The 26,970-nt window shown below is 30.3% G+C and overlaps 1 protein-coding gene across 2 annotated transcripts in view; it reads right to left on the minus strand.

Moving 5' to 3' along the window:
• Positions 1 to 3,887: 3,887 nt before the first annotated feature.
• Positions 3,888 to 26,970, minus strand: part of LOC142329200 (lysine-specific demethylase 8-like) — a 36,098-nt gene continuing 13,015 nt past the window's right edge. For both annotated transcript variants that reach the window (XM_075373600.1, XM_075373599.1), the window contains 5 exons: positions 24,641 to 24,799; positions 20,954 to 21,177; positions 14,910 to 15,080; positions 8,234 to 8,405; positions 3,888 to 5,656 (listed from right to left, as the gene is read on the minus strand). In XM_075373600.1, coding sequence (XP_075229715.1) covers positions 5,574 to 5,656; positions 8,234 to 8,405; positions 14,910 to 15,080; positions 20,954 to 21,177; positions 24,641 to 24,799 — 809 coding nt within the window. In that variant the 3' untranslated portion in view covers positions 3,888 to 5,573. The remainder of the gene's footprint in view (positions 5,657 to 8,233; positions 8,406 to 14,909; positions 15,081 to 20,953; positions 21,178 to 24,640; positions 24,800 to 26,970) is intronic.

The following is a 26,970-nucleotide window of genomic DNA, read 5'->3' on the forward strand; positions in this document are numbered from 1 at the left end:
TGCAAAACAATTATTAACTTTTAAAATGATAGAAAAATAAAAATAGTAAATATAACAGCAAGTAAACAAAGACCTAGAAAAACTAATAAAATTTACAGAAGAGCAAAAACAAGCACTCTCGAAAAGAATGAAAACATACTGGAAGTAACAGAAAGAAGATGAAAAGAAGAAAGGAAATGCAAATCTAAAAAGTCTAATCGAAAGAAGAATGACTGAAAATAAAAAGGTTTGAAATCCATAAAACTGAATCAAGTGATTTAAGAAATGTAACTTTAAAAGACAAGTTTTTACTTTATATTATGTTATTTCATTTTTTTCCAGTTACCTCAGTGGTTTGCATCACTATTTCAGTTTATTCTGGCAGTAGTCTTTCAACTGTTGAAGTTTATTTAAACTATCTACTTTTTCACAAATATGTTGAAGTAATTTAATCAACTACTTATGGTTTGGTAATATCTTCATCTTTCATTGGGAAGCATTTGGGTTCAAATCCTGTTCAGAATTGAAATTTTTTGTACACTACAATTATTGCATAATATATTTCCTAACATAAATAAGCCTTGAGGTCATAGGGTGAATAAATCATAAGAAAAAAATATGCTGCCTGATAGCTTTAATCTCTAGATATCTATAATGAAATTAACTAACCTTAATTCATGAATTAATTACTCAATCTAGTTTTCTTTCTGTTAGATTTTATCACAAGTCTTTCTTCTCTTTGATTCTTTCTTATTTAATAATTTGACGTGCCACATAATTATAGATTTCAAGTATATATTAGTTGCCTTTCTGTTGTTATTGTCTATGTTCTTTTCACAAAAAAAGAAAAAATCTAGAACAATTTTTTTTGCCATCTGAATCAAATGTTTAACATTAAGGCAGTTTTGTTTGAATATAAAACTTGGATGTCAGTCTCCTATTGAATTCTTTTAGTTTTTTATTTAAACTTAATAGTTAAAATTGTTATACCCTATTTCAATTAAATGCTTTTCTTTCAGACATATTTTATTAACTTTTTATAATTTTTTTAATTTTCAATTTGAATTTTTTGCATCATGAAAACAACATAAAAAAACATTTTCAGATTTCCGAGTTCAACATACCCATCATATTCTTACCAATTGCAGAACAACTCTTCTTTTTAACTAATTCTATCTTGATTACAAAAAAAATTTAATACTCTCTTCAATTCAACAACATCAGTGCTTCAAGTTAAGATACAAAACAAAATGAAAATTCTATATTTAACAATTACATTACAGGAAACAGACCACACAACATGCTGTGCAAAGTTAGCCATTCATAAATTGTGAGTTTTAATACATACTGATATCAGTTGTAAGATATGATTGGAAATACACATGATTTCAATTATATCATCACTGTTCTACATACGTATTACTACTCATCAAAGTTTAGAAAAACTGTGTTTACGCTTTCTGAACCTTTAGAAGTAATTCTTTTTTTTTTGTCTTCAGTCATTTGACTGGTTTGATGCAGCTCTCCAAGATTCCCTATCTAGTGCTAGTCGTTTCATTTCAGTATATCCTCTACATCCTACATCCCTAACAATTTGTTTTACATATTCCAAACGTGGCCTGCCTACACAATTTTTTCCTTCTACCTGTCCTTCCAATATTAAAGCGACTATTCCAGGATGCCTTAGTATGTGGCCTATAAGTCTGTCTCTTCTTTTAACTATATTTTTCCAAATGCTTCTTTCTTCATCTATTTGCCGCAATACCTCTTCATTTGTCACTTTAGCCACCCATCTGATTTTTAACATTCTCCTATAGCACCACATTTCAAAAGCTTCTAATCTTTTCTTCCCAGATACTCCAATTGGGAAGTATCGCTTTATATGGAAGTGAAACTTCCATATAAAGCGACACTCCAAACATACACTTTCAAAAATCTTTTCCTGACATTTAAATTAATTTTTGATGTAAACAAATTATATTTCTTACTGAAGGCTCGTTTAGCTTGTGCTATTCAGCATTTTATATCGCTCCTGCTTCGTCCATCTTTAGTAATTCTACTTCCCAAATAACAAAATTCTTCTACCTCCATAATCTTTTCTCCTCCTATTTTCACATTCAGTGGTCCATCTTTGTTATTTCTACTACATTTCATTACTTTTGTTTTGTTCTTGTTTATTTTCATGCGATAGTTCTTGCGTAGGACTTCATCTATGCCGTTCATTGTTTCTTCTAAATCCTTTTTTTTACTCTCGGCTAGAATTACTATATCATCAGCAAATCGTAGCATCTTTATCTTTTCACCTTGTACTGTTACTCCGAATCTAAATTGTTCTTTAACATCATTAACTGCTAGTTCCATGTAAAGATTAAAAAGTAACAGAGATAGGGAACATCCTTGTCAGACTCCCTTTCTTATTACGGCTTCTTTCTTATGTTCTTCAATTGTTACTGTTGCTGTTTGGTTCCTGTACATGTTAGCAATTGTTCTTCTATCTAGAAGTAATATATATCTCATAATGTTCAAGTGTGTTAAGATATGGTCTTTTTTATAAATTTTGAAAATGCTAGCTTTAAATATACTAGGCATTTTTTTCTTTTGTAAACATTTTTTTCATTCTAGTTTAGCTTTCAAAAATTCAATCGTTAGTGGGAATTCTTTATAACTTTTATGTTATTTTATTATTTATTGTTATAGTTATTTTATTTTTTTAACATTTTAAATAAAAATTAGCTTATTTACATTTTTCATAAAGACAGCATCAAATTAAATGAATTAAGTGATATGTATCTAAATTAATTAAACTAAATTTTTTAATCTGATTGATTCATAATAATACATTATATAGAACACATCAGGAATTGGTAGGTATACTATTCATGGATGAAAAAAAGAACTGCACCATCATTTATTTTAATAGAACAAGAGAAACCAAGGCAAAACCTTGATCAGAGCAACATCATGGAATACACAATTAATACAAGATAAAAAACAGATGTGATTAAATTATGCTTTTAATATTGCAAAATTTTAAGTTAAAACATCATTTAATCAAATGGAATTGGACTCAAATTTTTTACTTCAAATTTTGAAATCTTTTTCACAATTGTACCTGAAATGTATAATTAGCATTAATATTTAAAACAATATGGTGTATCTGAAGTAAAAATTTGTCAAGGGCAAAGTCAGAAACGTTATGGAACCCTTTGCTTGTATGCTGTTTCCTTTCTTTTTCATCATTTTTAGTAGTTTATTTGCTTTACGATTTTCTTTGTTAATTGAATAATTTTATTAATTTCACTATTACAGTATCGACTGCATTTGTCTGCTACTGACCCTCTTAAATCATGATCTATCACCTACACTGCTGTTATATTTTCTTGAAGTCTGTTTACATTTTTTAATAACCTTTTTATTAATTAGCTCACCTTCCATCAACACTCATGTTCATAAGGCTGGACGTAGGACATTTTACCACTTTTAAACTTTGACAATAATTCAGAAAAACCTTCTATGTGCATAATGGAGTAAAAACAACATTTTATATACTTATATATTACAAATTTTCAGCAGGACATAAGAAATTTACTGGATAAATAATAAGAAAGCTTACAGTTGGGAGGTTTTGAAAATTACTGCTTTTTGTACATGATTTTATTCTTGTATTCTTTATTCTTGCTTATCATTAAACAAAACACATGCCAAGATGTACACAAAATCGCATATACTTCACTTTGCAACCTATCAATATATACTTTTATATCTTCAGACTTGCTGACTTTAAAATGTTAAAAACCATAAAATAAGAGAGATCTTTTTTATGTGGTAACAATACTGCAACTTACAAACCATGTACAAGGGCTGTTCAGAAGATTCTTGGTCTGACAAAGAAAACACATATTTTTCAGAAATTTTCCTTTTATTTTTTACAAAGTCATACGCAGTTTCATGTAAGTCGTAATTATTCACAACAGCCTTCTTTTTGTAAAAAAAACAATTTTATTTAAAATTTTTAAACAATTCAAAAAGAAAAATATTTTAATTAAAATAAACTTAACATTCTAGAATTCTGTGTTTATCAGATAGCTAAATTACCTAATGTGGTAATTTACAATCACAATGGTTATACATAATCTGACACAAGATTATATAAAAAAAAAAATTGAACCATTTTTAAGAATAATAGGTATTTTGGGTCTAGAAAGGGAGGGTAAGTGGTTTCCTTCTACAGTGATTTGAACATGCTTTTGGACATCAGCATGCCAAGCCCTCTGAAATGAGTGATGTTAAATTCTTCAAGAAAGACCAGGTGCAAGAAGCTAAATTTACATTTTCAGACAAGAGTTACTTTAAAATATGCCTGAAACTTATAATTTCTTTTTTAACCTCTGGGACCACTGTTGGGTATTGCTTTAGAGGATGAGATGAATGACAATTATTGTAGCGTGTGAAAATGCCATGCCTGAATGGGATTCAAACCTGGGACCTCCAGATGAAAGTCCGAGACGCTATCACTCATGCTATGAAGGTCAGCTGAAATATATAATCTGGGGAAGTTTTCAACATTCGAGGGAAATTTTGAATCAGTGGTAGTTTTTCATGAGAAATTTATTCATGGTTTTTATTTACAGTTTAATTCCTTAATTTGATGAATTTCTACATTATTTTAACTTTTTAATAGATATTCACATACGTTTAATTGTTAAATATTAAGGTAAATGAATTAAAAGTACATTAAGCTAATTAATTTGTATTACAGTGGATGTTTTTTGGAGGTTAAAAATAAAGTTGTTTATTCTGAAGATAGTTGCCAAGTAAATGTGTATACCATAGACCACAATTATTTTGCTTAAAATTTTTTTTAAATTTATTTTTCCTAGGTTGGAATTACAGTCAGACATACACTTTTCATACACTATAGAATTTTCATTCCATATTCCGATGCACAAACTTGGAGCTTATATGGTGAATTAAAAAAAAAATCTTGTTTCAGAACTATTAAAGAAGATAAGAAATTACTTCATAAAGCATGGTTTTGATAATAATAAAAATGCTGTTTTAACAAAAATAACTATACATTTCAGAGAATAATTTTAAAATAATTTATTTCAAAGGAAATTGCTGAAAAGGGATTATTGATTAGTTTATTAATATACTATAATCAATCAGTATATTTATTTGAAAGTCGGACTTTCGCTTTTGTAAATTGTTAGGAAAATATCCTTGATTTAAAATGAGTGCTTTCACTGACAGCATGCTAATTTATAACAACTTCAGAGCTCTTTGGATTGTGTTTTACATATCGTAGAAGTAGAAGGAAATGGACTCTGTTGAATTAAAAAATTGATTGATTAACCAGTTAGATGAAAAGGTTAGGTATTGGCAACGTATCACCTAGATGGTATTTTCTTCAGTCAGAAAACTCTCTTTTTCGTAGTTAGAATTTTGGTATGATGATAAAGTGTTTGGTTTAGTAGATAATGTAAATTTTACAATCTGCTCACATATCATATAAGCAATCTCTAGAAGGGCACATTTCTAAACATAGAACTTGTCAAACAAAAGAGCATCTTATTTGTCTGAATATTTGATTTTTACCACCAGAAGCTGACTGAAAAGCTTATATCTAAAGATCGTACATGATGCCACCATGTTGGAGGAATATATAACATTTCTCCTGTCAAAAGAAAAAAGAAATTAATAAATCATCTAACAACATATTAATCTATAAACAAAAAGAACAATACTGGATTAACATAATAAAGAAATAAACAATATTTATTGTTCATAAATCTAGGATAATTGGAGCTATCTGATTCAAGTTGTCAATATTTTAATACTATGCTATCTTAGCAATTAAGTTTACTTCTTGTGCAAAAATACCTTCTGCAGGTCTGGCTAACCAGCTAGAAGCAGGATTCCTTTATAGGTGATCTGGGGCAAGTATTTATAAAACAAATTGGTAAGTATTATTAATCATCATAGGGGAAGATCAGCATAGAAATTTAGCTTAAAAATATCAATATTTTATGCTCTTGCACTCAAAAATGACTGGCATGCAGGGCAAGCAGGATAAATTTTGATAATGATCCTGTATTTTTACTTATTTCAACCACAGTCTTTCATCAATTTAAATCTGACCAAGTGTACGGCAAATTTTTCATAAAACCCAGTAAAGTACATTATAATTTTCAGTTTATGGCTTAATATACTATAATAATTGTACTTTTACAAACTATAGTTTAAATTATTTTTTAGAAAGCTAAAATCACAAGACAAAGTGATAAAAATTTTAACATTTTTTGTTAGTAAAAGGCAGGAAGAAAAGAGTACAGAATGCAAAAACATTTGTTCTTGTTAAGAGGGAAATGTGACATCATATATTTGGTAGAAAGATTGAGAAAGTTCACCAATCATCAATTAAATTATAATATTTTTCAATACTTCATAATAGTAAAAATACATTCAATAAAGTTATTCTACAAACTTCTGAGAGAAACTACATCTCATTTGATTTATCAACAATTAATGTTTTACTTTCTCATACATTTGTAGCAGAAATGAATGGAGAACTGTACTTAATGAAAGAGAAACTGAAAAAAAGTAGAAAAATTAAGATACTTTCATTCAGATGGGTACAAATGCAAAAAACAGAAATGAATCACGTTGACTTAACTGGAAGAACTTATTAAGGGCATTATAGAAGAATTAAGGGCAAGATTTATAAACAGTTATCAGACTGACAATGTACGAAGCTAAAACTGAAGCATTCTGGGAATAACTAGAAAAGATAAAATCAGGAATAAGCTAATTAAGGGCACAATTACAGTAGGTAAAATATCAAAGGTGTGGGATAGAGAATTGATGAGGTTTGACCACATAACAAGGGGAGGGCTATAATTGGGCTAAAATTGATGGACATGGTGGTGAAGGAACAAAAAAAAAGAGATAGACCAAAGAAAAGATAGCATAATCATGTAAGAAAGAATTTTTAAGAAATGATGGCACTGGGGGGAAATCTATGACAGGATAATTTTTTTAACCATTCATTCTAGGTCAGAGAATGCAGCAATTTTTATTTTACTCTATTTCATCACCATTCTTCTTTCATTAAACTTCCTAATTCATCTCTCCACCTATCTCCTTAACTTTATCAAACCATTGTTATCAGTGTCAACTTTTTGATCTTCATATCTTCCCTTTAACTTTTAATTCAACATTTTAAATAATGCACCTTTTTTACTTATTCAAAGTCTTCATTTTGCTAATATATTCATCAGTAACTGTTATCTTCCTTAGTTCTATATCCCTTTCACAATTAGGCAAAACCATTAAAGGGCACTCTGAATTAGAATAAGGCAATATCATCAAGATCAGGTAACTCACAAATATGCACCATGAATTGGGATGTATATTTTTTAAGAGACACTTACGAACTTCCTTGGCATCTTCTTATTTCAGTAAAGCCAGAAAGAAGTAGGTGTTCTGTCAACATAAAAGTACTAGTATGACCTTCCCATACTTGGCCAGTTCATTAATTAAATATGGATACGTAAAAAGGGAGTTTAATTCCCTTTTAGTTCTCTCTTTGAGTATAACCCAATGTCTTTCTCCTTTTTTTTTAATTACTTTTTTATAACAAACTTTCATCTATTATTTTTGCATTACATACATCAAGTACTAGATATTAATGTAGTAGGCAATTTACCTCTGTAGTTAGTTCTTAGATGACACCACTGAAATGCTATATTGAAATAAGAAAATAAATACAAAAAGGAATGAATAAATGGACTAATTTAAGAATGCATTAATCTTGTTCAAGTTAAAATTATAAATTATAAATATAATGTAACCAAACTTAACTTACTCTCGCTTTGGTCGCTAACCTTGACTAGTGAACAAAGATTAGCGTGTGAAGTGAGTGTTAAGTTTGGTTGGATTATATTTATAATTTCAGTATTAATTAAATTAAAATATCCATTTATTCTTAAATTAGTGCTCATTTATTCATTCTTTTTGTATCTATTTTTTTATTTCAATATAGCATTTCAGTGGTGTGGGCCATCTAAGAACTAACTAACTATAATGGTAGATCGCCTAATACATTACTACACAGTACTTTCTGTACTTTCCTTTCACCATTTAATTTAATTTAACATAAAATTTCATTACCAAATTATCTATAACTATTATTATAACTATCTAATATTTTTATTTATCTATTAACTATTGAGTATACATAAAAAAAAATTACCTGGATTTAATATAGTCTCTAAAGCTGGTGTATCCTTGTAACCAGAAAATTTATTATAATCAGGGCTTTCTGGATCAACTTGTGCTGTATTATTTAGTAGTTTAGTTTCATATGGTCTAAGCCTATCTGAATACTTTGGATCATAAAGTATAATTCGTTTTCTTCCTACAATCTGAAATTATAGATACAAATTGAATTTTTTATTTCAAATGGTTTAAACAATTAATTAAATCAAATGCATTTAAATCAGTAGTAAAATTACACTAATAGAAGAATTCTGAAATTTAATTATGAAATCAAAATATGTTTGTGGCCAACTTTATAATAATATGTATGTATGTACCCATCTAAAAGAAACCCTTCTGAAAAAAAATTATAACTTCAAGGTACACAATACAGAAATAAAATAGCAATGGCTGACAAAGTAGTGGTAATATGGAATAAATTATCATTTGTATTATTCATTTTGCTTTTAATTTAAATATAAATCATTAAAATAGTCTCAGCATGTTGCATTTTAATGTTAGTTTCATTACTTTGCTACCTTCTACCATAATATAGTGTTTTCATTACTTTGCAGTGAGCAACTCTGCAGTCTAGTAATGGTAGAGGTTAAATACTTCTTGTTCAATGTGGTCATATGTTTTTTACTTTCTTGTATGAAGTAAAGGAAATATTGTGATGATGAAGAATTTCGGTTTTCTGATTTCAAGGGAAATATCCATTTTGATCATCCCTGAATCCATTTTGACTAGTTTCAGCCACTGTATGTATGTATGTATCTTGCATAATTCAAAACGATTAGCCATAGGATGTTGAGATTTTTTATTTAGGACTGTTGTAACATCTAATTGTGAACCTCCCCTTTAAATTGCAATTGACTGAATCCAAAAAAAAATTGGAGTTTTTATTTTTTCTTAACTGCAGTAATAAGTGCTCATTGAGAGCTTTTCAACAATGTATCATAAGTTGTACTTATTTTCATTGGTTCCTGAGTTATAGCCAAACAAAATTTTAATTAATGAAATATTTGGTCTTACAAGGGGAATGCATATCGGTTCGAATCTGACTTCATCTACTTTTTTTAACTTCTTCTTTTTTTTTAATTTAAAAATATTGATTTATTAATAATTATTAACTTCTGATTGTAAAAAAACGATAAATAATAATTCAATAATAACAATAAAAAAAAAAATATGAAAAAATATCAGAAGTTATTAATGAAATAAAATTTTATATATTTTGCTTTTTAAAAAATGTGTAATTTAATTTAAATCTTAGTTCAGAAGTGGAAAGAGAAATGAACATTGGTAAAATAGACGGAGCATACAGGAAAGTTAAGTAAAATTTTGGGGTACATAAATTAAAATCTAATAATGTGTTAAACAAAGATGGTACACTAATATATAATACGAAAGGTAAAGTTGATAGATGGGTGGAATATATTGAAGAGTTATATGGGGGAAATGAATTAGAAAATGGTGTTATAGAGGAAGAAGAGGAAGTTGAGGAGGATGAAATGGGAGAAACAATACTGAGATCTGAATTTAAGAGAGCATTAAAAGATTTAAATGGCAGAAAGGCTCCTGGAATAGACGGAATACCTGTAGAATTACTGCGCAGTGCAGGTGAGGAAGCGATTGATAGATTATACAAACTGGTGAGTAATATTTATGAAAAAGGGGAATTTCAGTCAGACTTCAAAAAAAGTGTTATAGTCATGATACCAAAGAAAGCAGGGGCAGATAAATGTGAAGAATACAGAACAATTAGTTTAACTAGTCATGCATCAAAAATCTTAACTAGAATTCTATACAGAAGAATTGAGAGGAGAGTGGAAGAAGTGTTAGGAGAAGACCAATTTGGTTTCAGGAAAAGTATAGGGACAAGGGAAGCAATTTTAGGCCTCAGATTAATAGTAGAAGGAAGATTAAAGAAAAACAAACCAACATACTTGGCGTTTATAAACCTAGAAAAGGCATTCGATAACGTAGACTGGAATAAAATGTTCAGCATTTTAAAAAAATTAGGGTTCAAATACAGAGATAGAAGAACAATTGCTTACATGTACAGGAACCAAACAGCAACAGTAACAATTGAAGAACATAAGAAAGAAGCCGTAATAAGAAAGGGAGTCCGACAAGGATGTTCCCTATCTCTGTTACTTTTTAATCTTTACATGGAACTAGCAGTTATTGATGTTAAAGAACAATTTAGATTCGGAGTAACAGTACAAGGTGAAAAGATAAAGATGCTACGATTTGCTGATGATATAGTAATTCTAGCCGAGAGTAAGGATTTAGAAGAAACAATGAACGGCATAGATGAAGTCCTACGCAAGAACTATCGCATGAAAATAAACAAGAACAAAACAAAAGTAATGAAATGTAGTAGAAATAACAAAGATGGACCACTGAATGTGAAAATAGGAGGAGAAAAGATTATGGAGGTAGAAGAATTTTGTTATTTGGGAAGTAGAATTACTAAAGATGGACGAAGCAGGAGCGATATAAAATGCTGAATAGCACAAGCTAAACGAGCCTTCAGTAAGAAATATAATTTGTTTACATCAAAAATGAATTTAAATGTCAGGAAAAGATTTTTGAAAGTGTATGTTTGGAGTGTCGCTTTATATGGAAGTGAAACTTGGACAATTGGAGTATCTGGGAAGAAAAGATTAGAAGCTTTTGAAATGTGGTGCTATAGGAGAATGTTAAAAATCAGATGGGTGGATAAAGTGACAAATGAAGAGGTATTGTGGCAAGTAGATGAAGAAAGAAGCATTTGGAAAAATATAGTTAAAAGAAGAGACAGACTTATAGGCCACATACTAAGGCATCCTGGAATAGTTGCTTTAATATTGGAAGGACAGGTAGAAGGAAAAAATTGTGTAGGCAAGCCACGTTTGGAATATGTAAAACAAATTGTTAGGGATGTAGGATGTAGAGGGTATACTGAAATGAAATGACTAGCACTAGATAGGGAATCTTGGAGAGCTGCTTCAAACCAGTCAAATGACTGAAGACAAAAAAAAAATCTTACAATAAGATTGTGTATTCACAATCTTACAATAGTGTATTCCCACTTTTTCATCTTAAAATAATTTTAACTTTGATTTCTCTTAAAATAATTAAATTAATTTTCTCAAAATAATATTGACTTTGTTTTAGTGGACCAATCCCATAAAATTTCAACAAAAGAAAATTCTTACATAAAAAAAATAATAAATTCTTACATGCAAATTAAACTTTCATCTATGCAGACAAACCCAGTTTGAAACAAAAGAACTATGATTCATGACAAGTTTGTTTGTCAGTTAATTTCTGTCTTCTATCTTATTTCTTGAATTAAGCCATGTTAGCCATGGAATATGTAAAACAAATTGTAGGGATGTAGGATGTAGAGGGTATACTGAAATGAAACGACTAGCACTAGATAGGGAATCTTGGAGAGCTGCATCAAACCAGTCAAATGACTGAAGACAAAAAAAAAAATTAATAGGCATTTTTTAAGTGTAGTTTATTTTCAAAATGTCAAATTTCATTGCAAATGTAAAAAATCACCAAATAAGTTTTTTTATGTTTGTGATAAATTTTGATGATGTTTTGTTACAAAGTTTAAAGTCAGAAGAAAAATCTATACCAAAGAAGTGAATAAGCTAGTTTTTTGTATTTTGATTGTAAAATGTGGATTCCTATGTTTGTTTTAATTCTCATGTTTGTTGTTTAAGATATTATGTGATTACAGTTCAGTGAAAGAATGGCTTCTATTGAAAGCGCATGCTATTTGCTGTCTATCATGTTTTTCTGATGATTGCTATCTTTGTCTTATCGTCACAGAGAACGATTTAAAAAAAAAACACAAACTGAATATCCAATTGTGCCATCTGCCCTTAAACAGGTTCCTCATGGATAAGCCAACTCCGCCATTAAAATGGGATGATATTAACATTTCGGAGCTTAATGACAGTGATGATACACAAACTGATGAAAATGTGGTTTTTTCTAGGAACATTTGTGATCCCACTTATAATAATCAGATGTCCAGTGAATCCAATCTTATTCATCAAAACAAATTAGATGATTTGGCAATTGACTTGGACCTATCAAAACGCACCCTGAACTTCTCAGCCTAGATTGCAAAATTGGAATCTGTTAGCAGAAGGATCATATATTACATTCTTCAAAAAGAGAAATGCTGCTTTCTCATTGTTTTATAAAATGGAGAATTCTTTTTACACATATTTTGATATTGATGGGTCAGTGAATGAACTAGAAATATACTATAACCCTATAGAATTTTGCCTTTTCATTGATTGTAAGTACTGCCTAAATGAGGTTTTACTCCATAGTAGACACAAGAAATCACATACTTATTCAGTTGTTGCTTATTTAATCTCAGTGACAGAAAAATATGATAATATGATGCCATTCTGAATGAAATTATAAATAAGTACAAAATATTTTAATTAGTAAGTTTGTGGGGATTTGAAAGTTATATTAATGGCTCTTCAAAAGTAAGTTTACAGAATATTACTGTTTTTATATTTATCAGATAGCACAACACAGTAGCACTTTGTAAAAAAAAACTGGGCACAGAGAAGTTCTTTTAATTAGGTGATAAAATGTCTCTTATGCCCCCTTGTTGAACCTAAGAAGGTTCTTTCTCTACTTTACATCAAGTTAGGATTGATGAAAAATTTTGTAAAATATATGTTTGAAAGAATCTTTCCACAGTTAAGTGAAGCCAAACTTAAAGCATCCTCTTTATGTAATATTTAAATATACCCATATTTAATGGGCCTGATAAAAAAGTGATTCATGGCCCTGCTTTTGGAGGAAAACTCAACCGAAAGGAATTAACAGTTTGTATATCATTTGTGATTGTTGTAATAGAATTGCTAGCATGAAAAAAAATTCAAAACCCTAGTACAAGAACTTCTTAAATCCTACAAAGCCATGGATGTTAAATGTTTAAATGTTCTGTGTGAAATTTTAAATGTTCTATTCTCTATTCTACTCTCTAAAATCATTTTGCCTAAAGCATCTCATTATTTTGTGTAATCATTTCTTCAAAAGTAGTAGATTTAGGAGATTGGTTTTATGATAAGTAGTAGTTTTTCAGAAAAATAAATAATTTAAAAAACTGATTAATTGCACAAATAGGTAAATAAATTCTATTGAAAATGATGTTTAAAAAAGGAAAAGTAAAGTTAATAAATTTTTTACATATTACAACACAAGAGGTTTGAAAACAAATTTCAGGCTAAAAATAGAGGAACATTTAAACAAAGAACTGCCACATTTTAAAGAGCTAATATTGTTTAAATAAAATCATGATAGAGAAATTAAAAGATTTTATTATACCAATGAAAGGGTTTGGTTTAATACAGATTACACTACATGTAAAGATTCAGATATGTTTAATAGTTTATATACAGTAAACAGTTTAATTACAGATTAATGTTTATTAGCCTCTCTGTTGTGGCTTCACCCGCACTATGTAGTTATCTGTGTTTCCTGTTGCGGACAGGGAATATTTAGCCACTCATGGGTCACTTCGCTTGCCATTCCTGTCTAACCAGACGGCTTTTCCCCTTGGACTTCACTTAGTTATAACTGGTCAACTGTACTTGTTATGGGTAAAAATGTATTTTGCCCGGTTCTTAGCATTGCCCGACAAATACCACTAGGAGGTGACTGTACTTCATTTCTCTTTTTTTTAAATTCTTTGATTACTTTTATTTTATATTTTTTAATTAAGTAACTGAAGGCAGGAGCAGTTAGTCATGTTGCACATACAGAAATAGTAGCTGTTTTGGTTGAACTTTGTGCTGCACAACTTCACACCCCTTAAAAATTTGAAATTCATAAAATCTGAAAATGGTTTTTAGATATTTATTTCAAGAGTATTTGCAAGCCCCAATCTAGTGAACATATCATTTAATATATTTGGAAATGGGGAAAATTTGCAGTCATTGTTCAAATTTACTTTATCTTTTTTTTTTACCACTTTCAAGGTCAAATTTCAAAAGATCTAGAAATTGATTTTACACACACCAAAAATCAAATTGATATCTTCATTTGTTACCAAGAAATTAAAAAAATCTAAAAATTAGTTTTTTTATATTCACACAAACATTACACGCACCATAAATCAAGTTTATATCTTCATTTGTTACAAAACAGAAAAAGAAAAAATTAAATTTAATTGTTACTCCATTTTAAACCTTTAACTCGGAATTTCAAAAAGTTCTTTCCTAGTGTGCACTTACACCATAAGAGCATGTATTAACAAATTTTCATCAATTTACCTTCAGCAGTTTTTGCTGGGCATTGATGAATCAGTCAGTCAGTCAGTTGGGACAAGTTGCTTTATAGGTACAGATATATAATTTAATAACTTTATATCAATTTAAGCCATTATTCAACTTAGTAATACATACTTGATCAATGATTTATCCATTTATAATTACAATGTTCACAATATTTGAAAACAAACAATGAAAGTTATTGATTTTGTTACATTAACTGTTAGAAAGTTGTTGCGGATTATATTAAAAAGTAAGCAAAAAATAAGTTTCATTTTATTTAAAATAATTAGAATAAGTTTTCATTTGTTTATCTTAACTAAACCTTCTATTTAAGAACTTCAAAATATAAAAATGCATACATACTTGTGTTAAAAGATTGTGCTTTGGATCAAAATGTAGAGGTGAAACAGTTCCTGCTGGACCAAACCAGGCGTTAATATCTACATCTTCATTTTCCTCATTTAAATTAGTTTCTTTTAAATCTGAACAACAACAAAACTCAGGTTCACGAATATCTTCCTTAAGTTCTGGAATCTACAATATTTATTAACATATTCATGATTAATTACAATTTAATAATTATTAACTGGTATCAGTTAATTACAATTTATAATGGCTTGATATAATAATCGATCAAATGGCCATAAACTTTTAGATATTTACTTTTATTCCATAGTATAATTTTTTTAAATTTCAAAAGAAAAATACAGCAAATATAAAGAGATTAAGACTAATTTTTAACCATTTATCAATTACATGGCCAAATTGTTGTAAATATAAATGTGTGTGTATATATATATATACATCAATCCAGGACTTTTAGACATGAGGGTAAATGGAGATAACTGCACATTCTGTTGGTTGTACACATAAGATACAAGTGTCAGTTATTACTGCATGACGTGCTGGCATAAAGCAATGTTAAATAACAACAGTGAGTCGTAAAAACATGGCGTCCAATGTAGTGAATGGATATGTGGAACATAATGCGATTTCTTGTGAATGAAGGCATAAAACCTGGTGAAATTTATTCACAATTCCTTGCACAATGTGGTGATGAGACTCTTAGCTGCAGTAAAATATTTCAGTGGTGCAAACATTTTAAAGAAGGCTGTACATCAGTGAGAGATAATCCTGGTCGAGGTGATTTGGAGCCTACTGTAGTCATTCCCATGAACATTCAGCGAATGAAAGAACTGATCATTAATAATCGATGGATAATTGTCAGCAATTCGCAGAAGAATAAATGAGTCTGTCGGAGCTGTAAACAAAATCATTCAAGACCATATGAAGTTTAGTACGGTTAGTGAATGTTGGGTACCAAGAGCTTTTTGCTTTTCATTGGCAAAGAACATTGCAAATCTGCAAATAGTTAAAGCAACATTTTGACAAAGAAGGCAAGTTTTTTCCTGATTGAACTGTTTCCTGTAATGAAATGTGGGTCCATCATTTCATCGCCTGGAATCAAAATGTGCATCAAAGCAGTGGAAGCATGCAGACTCACCACCTCCTAAAAATTTTTGAACAATTGCTTCTGCAGGCAGAGTTATGGCCTCAGTTTTTTGAGATAAAAATGGTATTATTCATGATGATTTTCTACTCCGTGGAGTCAACATTAAGTTAGTACTACTGCAAATTGTGCACATCTTGAAGCAGATGTGCATAATGTTCTCAAGAAAAACAACCTGGTGCGATCACTAAAGGCATTCTGTTTTTGCAGGACGATGCAAGACTGCATAAAACCCACCGCACGACAAGCACACTATGTGATCTTGGCTGTAAGTTATTGCCACAGTCTCCATACAGTCTGAACTTGCTCCCAGCGATTTTCACCCATTCAGGCCCTTGAACTTGTTCCTAGGAGACCAGCATTTCAACAGCAATGATGAGGTGAAGCAGTCAGTCCTACCTTGGGTTCAACTTAATGACAAATCTTTCTACACTGCAGGTAATAAGGCACTAGTGAAATGTTGGGATAAATGTATAAACATAGAAATAAAAGTATACTTTATTATTGTTTTACATTTATTAAAAAAATAAAGTCCTGGATTAAGCTGAATGCCCCTTGTATACATATATATGTTATCAAGGTGCAACTGGTTAAATTTTTTTAAGTTTTTGTAAATCAGCCTATCCCACTGCCTTTCCTACAATTAAGATAAGAGTTTAATGTTTTATTAATAAAATTTCAATTTCTTTAAATATTTCATAAAATTATGGTTCCCATAAGTGGTAGCACAAAGTGAAATAAAATGAGAGATAGAGATAGAGATAGATATATATATATATATATATATATATATAGAGAGAGAGAGAGAGCGAGAGAGAGAGAGAGTGACAATGAGGGATGGTGAGGAGAATCTGAACTAAACAGACAAATAATAAATTGTACTCTATAGGAAAATTATAAAAAGTATCCATAACGTAGTGAATTAAAACAAAATTCAAAAAGAAAAAAGTAGTTTCTAAGTGTTATGAAATTTATTCTCTTTGTAATAATTTACAAGTACCCAAAACACATTCTTTTGAATTCCTCAACATTACCAACTGCGGAATTAAGTAAACAATTGTTAAAGAAAAATATCTGGGAATGAATTAACTACTAATGCAATATTGAGGGAAAGGCAATGGTTTTTCATAAACAGCTTGATACTAGGTAAGTCAAACATGGCAAGTCAAAAGTGAATGTTTGTTTAACATTTTATTAGTACAGAATAGTAAAAAATGTATTTCTTGCTTTTGTATGGTTGTCTCCTTGAGGTTCTACGCATTTTCCCAACATGTGAGGAACTTGTGGATCTGTTCTTCATAAAAGGTTTGAAGATGTCATGAGCCAGTTGTATTCGAACTCCAGTAATTCATTGACACTCTGGAATCAATGCCCCCCAGTGCTCTTCCTTTAGTGAACCAAACAAAAAGAAATCATAGGGGGTAAATTTGGACTATACTGGGGAAAGTATACTATTTCAGTAATGTTCTAAGGTTACTCAGTAGATTTTATCCAGTTTATTCTGTGTGAGGCCTGACATAAACAATTGCATTTCTGATTGGTACCAATTGTTCCTGTAGGCAACCTTTACTTTGTCCAAGAGCTTTGTCCAGACAACAACTTCATTAATAATATCTACTTTAATATTAATATCTCATATTTATACTTTAACTTTAATATCTACTTTTTAACATACTGAAAGTTGTTATGATGTACAAGTTCCAGGTAGTAAAAATAAAATAACCTGTCAACAAATACTATGACTTTTTCTTCACCTGATTTGATTGATAGATTATACAAACTGGTGTGTAATATTTATGAAAATGGGGAATTTCCATCAGACTTCAAAAAAAGTGTTATAGTTATGATACCAAAGAAAGCAGGGGCAGAAAAATGTGAAGAATACAGAACAATTAGTTTAACTAGTCATGCATCAAAAATCTTAACTAGAATTTTATACAGAAGAATTGAGAGGAGAGTGGAAGAAGTGTTAGGAGAAGACCAATTTGGTTTCAGGAAAAGTATAGGGACAAGGGAAGCAATTTTAGGCCTCAGATTAATAGTAGAAGGAAGATTAAAGAAAAACAAACCAACATACTTGGCGTTTATAGACCTAGAAAAGGCTTTCGATAACGTAGACTGGAATAAAATGTTCAGCATTTTAAAAACATTAGGGTTCAAATACAGAGATAGAAGAACAATTGCTTACATGTACAGGAACCAAACAGCAACAGTAACAATTGAAGAACATAAGAAAGAAGCCCTAATAAGAAAGGGAGTCCGACAAGGATGTTCCCTATCTCCGTTACTTTTTAATCTTTACATGGAACTAGCAGTTAATGATGTTAAAGAACAATTTAGATTCGGAGTAACAGTACAAGGTGAAAAGATAAAGATGCTACGATTTGCTGATGATATAGTAATTCTAGCCGAGAGTAAAAAGGATTTAGAAGAAACAATGAACGGCATAGATGAAGTCCTACGCAAGAACTATCGCATGAAAATAAACAAGAACAAAACAAAAGTAATGAAATGTAGTAGAAATAACAAAGATGGACCGCTGAATGTGAAAATAGGAGGAGAAAAGATTATGGAGGTAGAAGAATTTTGTTATTTGGGAAGTAAAATTACTAAAGATGGACGAAGCAGGAGCGATATAAAATGCCGAATAGCACAAGCTAAACGAGCCTTCAGTAAGAAATATATTTTGTTTACATCAAAAATTAATTTAAATGTCAGCAAAAGATTTTTGAAAGTGTATGTTTGGAGTGTCGCTTTATATGGAAGTGAAACTTGGACAATCGGAGTATCTGAGAAGAAAAGATTAGAAGCTTTTGAAATGTGGTGCTATAGGAGAATGTTAAAAATCAGATGGGTGGATAAAGTGACAAATGAAGAGGTATTGCGGCAAATAGATGAAGAAAGAAGCATTTGGAAAAATATAGTTAAAAGAAGAGACAGACTTATAGGCCACATACTAAGGCATTCTGGAATAGTCGCTTTAATATTGGAAGGACAGGTAGAAGGGAAAAATTGTGTAGGCAGGCCACGTTTGGAGTATGTAAAACAAATTGTTGGGGATGTAGGATGTAGAGGGTATACTGAAATGAAACGACTAGCACTAGATAGGGAATCTTGGAGAGCTGCATCAAACCAGTCAAATGACTGAAGACAAAAAAAAAAAAAAAAAAAAAAAAAACTAAGAATGCTTGTAAACTTTCAATGCATTGATTGAGCCTTGATTTTTGGATCATAGATGGTATTAAAGTCAGAGTATTTTTTTACTTTAACTTTTACTTTTTTATGCAGAATTTATAGTGTGATTTTGTAGAGGAAGTAGATGAGCCATACACCTTTCCAGTCTCCCAAAAGATGGTTATAAAAGTTTTTGATGGAAAACACTCAGTTGTTTTTGCCTTTACAGGGTAAGGCTCTTCCCTCCTATGCCACTCCATATTTGCCAATTTTGACTCGGGAGTGCAGTGATGGACCCACATCCCATCAATATACTATTCATGCAAAAATTATTTCAATCTCACCAAAATCGATTGAGAAGCATTTGGAAAATTTTCTATTTGGCCTATCTAGAATTTTGGGTCAAAAGTCTTGGTACTCATCAGTACAGATTTTGCAACACCCAAGGTGCTTTTTGAAAACTGAATGAGCGCTTCCATGACTAATATCCACTTCTGAAGCAATTTCATCAATTCTAAGGAGCTGATTGTTTTCATGAGGTTACATACTGATCAAATGCTGCCATCTATCACACCTGTCCTTGAACATCTATGATGACTCTCATATTCTACAACTTCACACCCTCCTTTAAATTTGCTGACCCAGTTGTACACTTGGGTATGTGATAATGTCATATCCCCACACCACATATGCAGACTAGTCAAAATTTTGGAGAGTTTGATACCCTCATTTATGAGAAAATCCATGATAATATGTTGTGCAACTGGTGATGGAACCTCTTGCTCTGACTTGAAGCTACTGAAAAGACAGATGCAAATGCCATGGTGGCTGGAGTGTCCATACCTTCCCCACATCTCCACCATCAATACCCCTTTGCACCAGCTCATTCACATTCAAACGCAAACTGTGAAGAGACAAAAGTCCAGTTTATGTTTGACTGACCCATGTAGAATGAGCATCTAACTACAAGTAAATAAAACAAATAAAAACATACTATTACTCTTTCATTTTTGGAATCAGAATGAGAAAACAGGGTGAATCAGCATGAATTAATGTAATAGCTGTAAAAAACTTCTTAACAAAACCTTTTCTATTTACTGATATATTTCAAGTAAAATTTAATTTTTTGGGTACAAATTACAACTGCAAAATAATAACTTGAACATGCCTTTTATATCTTTCTTAATGGAACCCATATCTGAACAGAAGCTTGGGCAAATCTGGAAACTGCTTGTTCAACGTTATACAAGATAAATGGGTGGATGAACATCATGATGGAATTTCCTGTTGTCCAATGTCCAAATCATGTTGAAGAGCCAACCACAGACAACAACTTCATTAATAATATCTACTTTAACTTTAATATCTACTTTTTAACATTCTGAAAGTTGTTATGATGTACAAGTTCCAGGTAGTAAAAATAAAATAACCTGTCAACAAATACTATGACTTTTTCTTCACCTGATTTGATTCCTTTAAACTAAGAATGCTTGTAAAGTTTCAATGCATTGATTGAGCCTTGATTTTTGGATCATAGATGGTATTAAAGTCAGAACTGTTGTTGGCACAATCTCATGTCCTGTGTGATAAAGCTGTGTGCAAAGCTTTTTTTTTACTTAGTTGAGAGTAGCATAGGTACAAAAATTGCAGCAGCTATCCAATGGGTACCCAAAATATCTGTTAAAATAATATAAATGTATACAAATGAGAACAACTCTTATACCTGAAGAAATAATTGGTGTTGAGCAAGATATCCTGTTTCATTTTTATTTTTTGTGACTAAGATGTGTTGTTCAACAAACTGTCGAAAATTCATCAGTTTCTGAGACCATTCACTGTCATCATACTTAGATCCTAATTCTACAGGAACAGTTCGTTCTCCAGCTTTAGTCAACAAATAATTGATATCTTTCCATTTAGATAATGCTGGCCAGTGATTAATACAATCTGGAATTGATAAGAACATAGAAAAATCATTATACATGATGAAAACTGTTTTTAAATAAACAAAATTTCATGTAAAATGTAATTAGAACAATGATTCATCGTAACATGAATATATCTGTAACTAGAATTAGGAGAATCGGACAATAAGAAATTATAATGGATGACCAGAAAGGTCATATACATAATTTAAATTTAAAAAAATAATGCTTCTAAAATGTCAGATTTATTTTTAAAAATAAAAAAAAAATTTAAATCAACAATAACTTTAAAATCATTGTACAAAATTATAAAAGGATTTTATCTTTCATAAGGAACTGATTTTATAAAGTTCTGTCAACAGCCTAAGTCAGGGGTCGGCAACATGCGGCTCTTTAGTTCCATACGCAAATATTATTTATTTTATAAAAAAAAAACCATTTAAAAATCGTTCTGAATCGATTATCGAGGATTAGACACCGATTTTATCGCTTTGCCACTTGTACTCGCTTTTCATCGCAACCCTCCCCCGTGATACGCGTTGTCACTGTCATCAGTGCGTCAGAAGCTCTCGAATGACGCCATCGTCGGATGTTTCTATGTAGGTTTTAATTCGCTTTCGACGCAAGACAATTTGGCGTCTTCACCAGTGCTTTGGCTGTGACGTATAGTTTGTCGTTTCAAGTAAAAGAGTTAGAAGCGAATTATCTTCTCAAAGTTACGTATGTACATATATATAATAATAATAAAAAAACCGAAGTAAAGATAGGTAACATAATAAGTATTATATTTTTAAAATACATATTATACATATTTTTTTCCAAATAAGATACCTAACTACTTTTTTGAAGTCAATAAGAATTGCCAAAAAAGAAACAAAGTACTACTGTTGGATATTACCGCGAAAGTGTTTTTATTAAAATATATATTTAATAAATTACCTATTTTATAGCTTTTATTATTTAAAAATTAGAGTTAAAATAATAATTATAAGTGTAAGTACCTATAAATTGTTGTTTAATAAACCTATTTTCGAAAAAATTTTGTGGCTCTTTAAAAACTTTGAAGTTTTGTAAATTGTAATCTTTGACTCTTCCGACTCAAACGGTTGTCGACCCCTGGCCTAGGTCTAAGGAAATTAAAAAAAAAAAAAAAAAAAAAAAAACAGTAGCTTTTAAGTACAATAAAAATCAGATATAAATCACAAGATTTTAATTGGACTGAATGTTTTTGAGAAACTGGCTTTATTAACATTAGAAAATAAGGGAACAGTAACTGATGTAATCTTTTTTGGAAAATTACTAATTCTACATAATTATAACTGTCAGAATTTATTTTATAACTTTTCTTTTTCAATTCCTTAACCAAACGCTCAAAGAATTTTACTTCTTTGTTCATTGTAGGTATAATAAATTCCTAAATTCAAAGACAGGCTAATTTGTTAATTTTTTTTTATTACTGTGAACCTAAATAAATCTAAAATTACTATAATGTTTTAGAAATAAAATTTTAATTTAAAAATATTATTAATAATGATTAGTACCATTTTGTAATGATTCAACTGATGATGTAGGCTAAGTATATAATTAAAATTTAAATAATGAATTTATGTTTATAATTTAAATCAGAAGAATAAATTTTATAATAAAACTAGTTTAGAAAGACTGCAAACACTGAATTCTTAGAATTGAACTTATCTATAACTCCTCTATAAGCATATGCAAATGAATATCTGTTTTGTGTACAGGATTGAAATACCCATACTCTGGTTAAAACATCTATTTTAATGTAGTATATAAAAGTATAAAACAAATTATAGGAGGGCGGTTTTTTTCGATCATGCATCTAAGTAAGCAAGATATATGCAGGAGGGAGTCAGGTCTGAGCATCATGAGATTGTGCCACCCCCCTACCCAACCGCTGCTACTGCCGGCTCTATTGTATCAGTCTGAGTTGAGTTATGAGCAATTGAACATGGCTGTTACGATCTATACTCCTGCCAAGTGTGATATATTTTCTGCAAACAGAGGGATGTAGCGCTGCTGAAATCCATCGCAGAATGAGCCTAGTGTATGGTGAACTTTATGAGTGATGGTAGTGTTCAGGAATGGTGTAGGAAGTTTAAAGATGGGTGAATGTACATCCATGATGGAGGTGGGCATGGATGCAAATCTGTCGCTACTGTACACCTGGTTGAACGTGTTGATGACTTTGTCCATGACAAATGGAGATTTAGGATAAGTGAACTTTCTGCAGAAATCCCAGACATTTCAAGGTATTCTCTGACACAATTATGACTAAAGACCTAGGATACCAGAAACTGTGTGCAAGTTGGGTCCCAAAAATGTTGAGTGACAATCATAAAACGCAGCAAATGACATCAGCCTTAATGTTTCTCACGTGTTATGGTAATAAGAGCTAAGAGTTTCTAAAGTCTATCATTACTGGCAATGAGACTTGGTCCAGTATGACAATCCAGAAACCAAAGAACAGTCTAAGCAGTGGATGTAAACTTCTTCTTCAAACAAGCCGAAAAAGTTCAAACAGACACTGAGCAACAGGAAGACAATGGCTACAGCTATTTGGGACCATAAAGGTGTCTTGTTGGTGGACTTTATGGAGCAAAGGACAATGAAAAAGGAAGTTTATTGTGAATCTTTATGTCGCTTCCACAGAGCGATCCAGAATAAATGAATAGGCTCTCGTCCGGCAAGATTTTGATCTATGACAATGCATGACCACACTGTGCCAACATGTGTGGTCAGCTTTTTAAACAATTAAGTGAGAAGTTTTTGATCATCTGCTGTATAGTCCAGAATTAGAACATAGCAATTTTCACCTCTTTTGAAAATTGAAGGCATAGTTGGGCGGACAACACTTCGCTACCAATGAAGAACTTCAGGAGACTCTCAAGATGTACCTTACCTCACTGGCAGCAAACTTCTTTGAAGAGGGCATTGGAAAGCTGGTGTCACAATACGATGAATACCTCAATCGTTTTAGTGATTATGTAGAAAATTAAGTTAGAAACTTAACTTTTAGTAATAAAATCATTTTGTTATGTTAATGTGTCTTTTTTATACCCCATCTAAGGTTGAAAAAAAGACAACCCTCGTATATGAATTTTAATAGATTGAACACAAAATTATTAAAAATAACAGTGTTACTTGTCAAAATTATACATATCTAAATTAAATATAATTAATTTAGTTGATCTCCATGGAGTGGTAGAGTATCTACCTTTCATCTAGGTGTCCCAGATTCAAATCTCAGTCTGGCATTTTATATACACTACAAAATTCCATCTCCATATTCCCACATACAAGCTTCTCTGTAAGCTTCTGTGATGAATTAATTCATCATGCAACAAAAATAAATTACTGACTACCATCATATGTGCTTTCATCTGAACATAATAATACATTACTAAGTGTAAATCTCAGAAAAAAAAAATTTTATACAATAAATTATAATTCTATCTAGTTACCTTTTAGTACAACAGGCTTTCTTGGTTTAAAATAATCAGAATAAAATGTCTCCAATGAAGGACAACTTAATACTGGTATTAAATCGCCTCTTATACCACAAAATTCTGGTAATGATGACGATGGTTCTAAAATATTATCAAAGATCTTTTTACTATTACCTGTAACGCAGAAAGAAATTAATATATGTAAAGTAATATACTTCATTAATTGCAAAAATGTAATAAATTTAATTTTATACAGTTTGTTTTCTATACTATGAGAAGGAAGGCGCTTCTGACTATTGTAAAATTCCTAAATTGCTGTACCACTTTTGGTGAATTATTGCACATCTTTTTCTAGCTTGTATTAGATTGATGTTCATTAGCACTGATACCAGATGAATTAGAAAAATTATTCAAAATATAAACAATTATTAAATATTGCACCATTTGAATGTATGATAAATAATATATTATAACCAAATTTTCAAAATACACACTATGAAACAGAAACAATTTACCTTTAAGTACTGCTTGACTGATAAGGCTCATACATATATAAAAGCACTAACAGGAGAATTGGTAAAATGGGAAACTAAGATATCATGAACTCAATAAATGGAAAAATATGAAATCTACAAAAAGAAGGAAAAGGATACTAAACAAACACAAACAATTCTGACAATTTTTAGTAATTGTCTGATAAAAAGTGATAACAAAAAAACTAAAAAATTATCAATGACTCACTTTAATCACGGATATTCTTCAAGATCTTTTCAGAGCTGTATTACACATAGCATATAAAAATCAAGATCTCACTATGTTTGATTAATATGAAACCTTCAAATGCACTTAACAAAAATACATTAAGTGAACAAATGCAACAAAAATCAATGTATATTTTTCTATAACAAACAATGTATTACTTGAGTACTGTGTGTTCTAACCCGACTAATATGGATGGCATTAACAATAATGCAAAAGATAACTCCATTGAAGAAGGAGTTGGATAATTAGCTTTGAAAAGATTTTCTGAAAGAACAATATTTCTAAAATTTTTCATTAATTAACAATTTTTAATATTTAATAAATATAATTCTGAACATAATTCTTCTGTCACACTGTAAACTGTTTTCAAAAAAAAAACGTTCCCAAAAAAATGGTAGCAACATACTCTCTTTAAGTAAAAGGTAAAAGGCACACCAGCAATCCACTAACATGGTTGAAAATTGGAAAGTATATTTTTAATCTATTTCTTATGCTGGTTGAATATACTTATTTAATTCCACTTGCATGCTTATTTTTATTCTATTTTTTTCAATTTTAATGTTGCTTTCAGTGTATTGTGTTTACATCCCCAAAAAAGAATTTATTCAGTTCATTAAAAACAACTGACACAATTAAGGCTACAATTAACTGTAATTATGATATTTATTTGTAAAATTAAAATAATCATATGCATATATGCATATTATTTATTTATCTATTTTTAGTATTTTTGTTTTGCATATACTAAATTCATACATTACTAAAAAAAAAAAAAAAAAACTAAATAAATAAGGTAAAATTTGATAAAAATAAGAGTGGTCAGTTATATCTTAGAATATATTCAAATGAGTACATTTAATCAGTGGTAATTCACAGTTTTTTACTAGTTTTACCCAGTAGATTCTTCAGCTGTAGTCTGGATTTTCGAGCAACCTTGGTTAGAAAAAAGAGTCCTTGGACAGTTTCACAGACATAAAGGTTTGCTAACCAACTGAGCTTCAGTAAAGAAGGTAGCTTATATCATTAAGTATTTCTGGCTACTTGAAGAAGCCAGCACAATGCACAGGTGAAATTGGCACAATAACTGAGCCAATTCCCACAGCAACCAAGGAAGAAGGGAAGGAGAAGGAAGAGGAGGGGATGATCAAATTATGGAGAGACTAATTGGGTATTTTACCACTCTGTTCAGGAGAGAAGTAACAAACACAATAAATTATGAGAGTGAAAGAATTATAAAAGACTCTTTGAATGTAAGAAATCCAAATCATAAGAAAATTCCATGAAATGAATAATGAGTAAGAAACTTTAACTTTGAGATTAAGTAGGATAAAAAAAATTCAAATCAGAAACATACTGATCTCAAGATGAAGGTTTAATACAACTGTTAGTACTTGTCTAGTATAGAAAAATCTTTTCAACAATTTGTAATCAATTACCTCTAATCATTACAGTTAATAAATTGAAGTAACTACTTAAAAACATTTAACTTTGTATAAAGAAATTATACAAATAGTAAATTAACAATAAATTAAAACATTTTAATATGGTTATTTAGAATATTCCTGTCTAATAATACATGCTGT

This window comes from Lycorma delicatula, chromosome 8 (assembly GCF_047948215.1).
Source record: "Lycorma delicatula isolate Av1 chromosome 8, ASM4794821v1, whole genome shotgun sequence".
NCBI classification, from domain to species: Eukaryota; Metazoa; Arthropoda; class Insecta; order Hemiptera; family Fulgoridae; genus Lycorma; species Lycorma delicatula.